Source organism: Mastomys coucha, unplaced genomic scaffold (assembly GCF_008632895.1).
Source record: "Mastomys coucha isolate ucsf_1 unplaced genomic scaffold, UCSF_Mcou_1 pScaffold23, whole genome shotgun sequence".
Classification (NCBI taxonomy): Eukaryota; Metazoa; Chordata; class Mammalia; order Rodentia; family Muridae; genus Mastomys; species Mastomys coucha.
Genome location: NW_022196906.1, coordinates 108,342,201 through 108,347,764, shown reverse-complemented (window position 1 = coordinate 108,347,764; position 5,564 = coordinate 108,342,201). Strand labels below are relative to the sequence as shown.

The following is a 5,564-nucleotide window of genomic DNA, read 5'->3' as shown; positions in this document are numbered from 1 at the left end:
TATTTTAACCTTCCCTGTTCCTGCTCCATTTTGCATGTGAATGCTCAGGTTTGGTTTTGGATTCAGTTCAGGTGCGTATGTAGCCTGTACCTACAGCCCTGCTCCACCTGGCCCTCCTTTGCTCCCTTGAGTTCATTGCAGAGTGCAGGATGTCTCTCCTTTCCTATTTCACATTGTTTTAAACAACCACTCTAATCCTCCTGGGTTTGTGTAGCTTTGTGTCTTGAGTATCATGGACCCCGGGCTGGCTCAGTGTATTACGGATAACCTTTTGATCCTCTACCTCCTCGGTGGCAGAAGTACAGGCATGTGCCAGCACCCCTGTGAATACGGTGCTAGGGATTGATCCCAGGCCTCATGAGAGCTAGAAATCACCCGACCTAGTAAACATCCTCTTCCCCTGGATTTTATTTCTGATGTTTTTGTTGTGGTGGTATAAAATGGTTTTTGAAGTCACAAGTACTCTGTAAGGAAAGGCTGCTGCAGGGCAAGAGGCAGGCATGAAATGGGCATTGAACCAGGACACGTGTCTAGCTTGTGATCTGCTTGTTCCTAATGTGGAAAGCCTTCATTTTTATCCATTATGTAAATTTTAGTGTTGTTGTTGATAAAATATGCTCATTAGAGAATATTTAGAAGATTAAAAACGTAGCTTAACTTGCCTGTATGCTCTACCTAGAATGAGTCTGTTGAAACATTTCAGTGTGCTTACTCTTGTCTTGTTTTTTTTTTTTCTTAGAGATAGGGGTTTGCTGTGTAGCCCAAGCCAGCCTTACTCTTCCTGTCTATGGTCAGACCCAGAGTCTGATTCAGGAAATGGCTTTCCCATCCCTAAGCGAAATTCCCAGTTCCCTTCCCTTCTTTTTAATAGTCCTCCCTCATTTAAAGTTCAGGGCATACAGCTTTGGGAAATTGGCATTGAATATCCTGTTACCAGTGCTTCGTAATCTGGCGTTTTGTGTCATGAGGGTAAAGTAGGGCATGCTGGTATGTACATTTACTGTAATTTTCTTTTGTTTTGAGACAGAGTCACACTGTATGACTCTAACCAGCCTCAAACTCAGAGATCTCCCTACTACTGTGATTAAAGGTGTGAAACACCTTACCCAGATTCACATACAGCAGACTACCTTTGAACTGGCTGTGTAACCAAGGATAAACCTAAACATTGCTGTTGCTGCCCCAAACTCTCAAGTACAAAGATTGTGAGCATGTGCTATCACCTCTGCCACCACACAGGCCTCAGGAAATGGTTTTGGAATGTTCATTCAGAAAGTGAAAGCTAAGTTTATGTTATTTTCATTGAATCAAAGGGAAAAAAAAATCTACAAAGGTAAAGCATTGGAATGTAAAAATAAATAAAGTACAGATGGCCCAGTGGTTAGGAGTGCTTACTGCTCTTCCAGAGGACCTGGCTTCAATTCCTAGCACCCACATAGCAACTCACAAGTGTCTGTAACTCCAAGATCTGACACACTCACATACACATACATGCAGGCAAAACATCAATGCAGATTAAGAATAAAAAAGCGCAGAAGGAACTGGGTTGAATATTCTACTTTATGGCCAAGGAGGCTTGCTTGAACATTACCAACAAACTTGGAGAGTTAGCTAAGATCTGACCACAAAATATGTTCAGTTTTTGTGATTAAAACACAAACATGTGTTAGCACACACTTTTAGTCCCAGCTGTCAAGAGGCACAGATCTGTGTAAGTTCAGTGCTCACCTGGTCTACAGAGTGAGTTCCAGGACAGCCAGGGCTACACAGAGAAACCCTGTCTTGAAACCAACCAACCAAACAAACAAACAAGAAATCCTGTCTTGAAACAAAACAAACAAACAAAAGCAAAAACCAAAAAACATACAGGATCAAGTCACAGAACAAATGATAACTGTTGGTGGGCATGAACTTTCCAGACATGTGACATGTAACAGTCTGACTTCATAGCCAAGGGGCAACTGATAGGCCAGATGAGATCATGCGTAAGAACTAAGAAATAATGCCCAGGGCTGGAGAGATGGCCCAGCAGTTAAGAGCACTGACAGCTCTTCCAGAGGTCCTGAGTTCAATTCCCAGCTACCACATGGTGTCTCACAACCATCTGTAATGGGATCTGATGCCCTCTTCTGGTGTGTCTGAAGACAGTGACAGTGTACTCACACAAACTAAATAAGTAGATCTTTTAGAAAGAGAGAGAGAGAGAGAGAGAGAGAGAGAGAGAGAGAGAGAGAGAGAGAGAGAGAGAGAAACAAAAAGAAACAAACAAAGTCAGCCAGCCCAGTTCGGTATGGCAGATGCCAGCTGCAATCCCTGAACTCTGGAGGCTGAGGCAGAGAGATTGCCAGAAGTCCCAAGCAAGCCTCAGTTCCATAGTGAGTTGTAGGCCACCAGGACCAGAGTGAGACCTTCTCACAATAATGAGAATAGTGCTAGGGTCCTATCAGACAGTAGAGCTCTCGGTCATATGCAAAGCCCTGGCTTTCATCCCCAGCACCACACAAACCAGGTGTGCTGGTATCTGTCTGTGATTCCTGCACCCTGGGAGCTAGAGGTAAGAGAATTAGGTCATTCTCAACTACAGAGAGTTCAGATTCAGCCAGCCTTCTACACAAGGTCCTATCTGAGGTGGTTGGTAGTGTGATAGATGGTAAATGGATAGATGGAGTAAATAGATTGGACACTTAGGCTTTAGATGAAGCAGTCTAGCCAGGTAGTGGTGGTGCACATCTTTAATCCCAGCACTTGGGAGGCAAAGGCAGGTGGATTTCTGAGTTCGAAGCCAGCCTAGTCTACAGAGTGAGTTCCAGGACAGCCAGGGCTACAACAGAGAAAAGCTGTCTTGAGCTCCCCCTCCAAAAAAAAAGGTGAAGCAGGCTTTGTTGACTCTGTTTTACTGCATACATTCTTCCTGCTATTCTTCACCTAATGTATTCTAGCTGTTTCCATGTGTGTGCATGTTCAACTCAGGACCTTGTACATGTTAAGCCAGCTCTATCATTGAGCTAAACTCTAGCCTCCCGTGTTTAGCTGCTTCATGGTTTGAAGTTTGTACAGGATTTCAGGATTTCAGTGTGGATGTATTATATATATTAAGTTACTGTTTTTTTTTTATCACTTGCTAAAAAAAAAAATAAGATCATTAAAAAAGTATTCAGGGTTGTTTTAGAAATCCACCAAGACAGGGTGTCACCCTGTCCAGCACGTGGCTTTGCCCTGTGCCTCATGGCTTTTCAAATAGGCTGGCTAACTGACAGCAACTAGGCCTGCTGTCTCCATGAGGGACTCCAGAAACAAGTTCTATGAATAACGTGGTCTGTGTTGTTCTCAGGTGAATGCTTGAGATGCATGTTCTGGAATAACCTCGGCTGTATCCATTTTGCCATGAGCAAGCACAATCTGGGGATTTTCTACTTCAAGAAGGCTCTGCAGGAAAATGACAATGTGTGTGCCCAGCTCAGTGCGGGTAGCACTGATCCAGGTAAACTAGCACTGGGGACCTGCAGTGTCCTATGAGACACACAGCATTGGGGAAGGGATCTCGGAGGGTGAGACAAGTTTTGCTCTAAGATGTCACAATCAAAGGAATAACAATCATCCAGTGATCAGACTTGGCTCTGCAGAGGAGTTCCAGCCTTAGAAATCAAGAAGAGGTCCTGGAGCGAGCTGACTAGCTCTCTCAGGGAGCTTCAATGTAATTAAAAGACCCTGCCTGCAAGAATAAGACAGAAGAATGATTGCGGAAGATGTTTGACCTCATTCAAGCTTGGGCTTCCACATGTACACACAGATACACACATGAAAACACATAGACATGGCAGGGGAAAAAAGAAAAGACCAAAATTCTGTCACCCTCAGTTTGTTATGGACTTGAGTCAGTAATCCTGAATGGTATGTCATCCAGTTTTGATTAGTCATTAGGATGTCTTGATTGTGGGCTAGCAGTATTATAACTTGTTGGCAGAACTTCACAAGTGGTGGGCCAACCTGCTGAAGCTTGCCGTATGTTCAGATTATATGGCTCTTTGATCAGCAATGCTTAAAATCAACTTTCTAATTTTTAAAACCATAAACACCTATTTAATCGACGAAAAATATATTTTAAATGGCAGGTGATCGTATTGTGGACTCTGAGTCACTGAGAAAGTGTAGTACATGGTAACAAAATGGCCAAGCAGTCTGAAGGAGGGCAAGGTGCTGTAGTTCAGAAAGCCAGTGACTCACTTCAGCTGTTTGCCTCCCTTAAGCAACACTGCCAGAAGAGCGGACACAGCTTGGGCATCTCTATCCTTCCTAGCACAGACATCCACAGGACTGGCAAGTAGTTGTGGAGTTAGGCAAGGAGAAACCATCTTGGAGAGGACCGCTACAGTTTCACATTGGAGTTACTAGTACTAAACAGGAAGTGTTTACTTGATCTATTCTCCAAATTTTATCACAAGGCAAAAAGTTTTCTGGAAGACCCATGTGTACACTGCTGACCAACAAAAGGTATGAGCTGCTGTATAACTGTGGGATCCAGCTGCTGCACATCGGGAGGCCTCTGGCTGCCTTTGAGTGTCTGATTGAAGCTGTTCAGGTATACCATGCGAATCCTCGTCTTTGGCTCCGGCTGGCTGAGTGCTGCATTGCTGCCAATAAAGGGGTGAGTACTGTTTGAGTAGCTCTTTGAACCTCTTTCTCCTCTTCTGCACTTGGTATGTGGAAAGCAAAAGATACTTGGGAATGTAAGGCCTCATTTCCTTTTCACTGCCACTGAGTGGAAGTCTTCTGCCAACAGCCACTTGCTCAGCTCTAATTCTTAGCAAAGGGTTTGTGCCATGAGGAGTCTGTCAGAACAGTGGTGGCTCCTGCTGCCTAGATGTACCTACCGTCTACAAGCCTGAGGATGGTCTATGTCCCAGGTGGTCAGAGTACACCTGTTTCTGGTGGAGTATGGACAGGAGTACATTAAACAACACTCCTCCAGTGACGCACATGACAGTCATGGATCTTCTCTGACACAGGTGTCTAAAGATGGGCTGCCCCTCGCTGTTATCTCTAGGTTGGTAGCAGCCTTCTGAATCTCTGGTTGAGCAGGGGTCAGTGTGAATTGGGTGAAATAAGAATTACCAGGTGTCTGAGTTCCCCTCACCTCTCTTCCCACGTTCCCTTGGTATGTGAAGGTTGAAGCAGTTGGCTTTCTAAGGCTTGCCTGGCACAGCTGCCCGCCATAGGTTACATAGGATGCTGAGGTTCTTTATTGAGCAGCATTTTCTGATGAGCAGATGTAAGGACCAAGGGTTTAAAAGAAGCCTGTGTGCGGGGCCATTTCGCTTCCAGTGTTTAAGAAGTTGGCTTGGATGCAGCAGAGAGGGGACTAATGCTCTCTGAAGGCTTTGATGATGTATTGAGAGAGGGGGAAGAAGGAGAGGAGAGAGGGAGAGAGCAAGACAGCGAGAGTGCGAGCGCACGAGCGTACTTGTATGAGCACACGTGTATGTACACATGCTAGTTCAAACTAGAGCTAAGCTGGACAGTAGAGGCAGAGGCAGGTGGATTTCTGAGTTTGAGGCCAGCCTGGT

The 5,564-nt window shown here is 44.8% G+C and overlaps 1 protein-coding gene across 9 annotated transcripts in view; it reads left to right on the top strand.

Moving 5' to 3' along the window:
• The window catches only part of Cnot10 (CCR4-NOT transcription complex subunit 10), a 47,888-nt gene that overhangs the window by 21,644 nt on the left and 20,680 nt on the right, over nucleotides 1–5,564 (top strand). For all 9 annotated transcript variants that reach the window (XM_031343632.1, XM_031343630.1, XM_031343629.1 and 6 more), the window contains 2 exons: nucleotides 3,332–3,481; nucleotides 4,443–4,645. In XM_031343632.1, coding sequence (XP_031199492.1) covers nucleotides 3,332–3,481; nucleotides 4,443–4,645 — 353 coding nt within the window. The remainder of the gene's footprint in view (nucleotides 1–3,331; nucleotides 3,482–4,442; nucleotides 4,646–5,564) is intronic.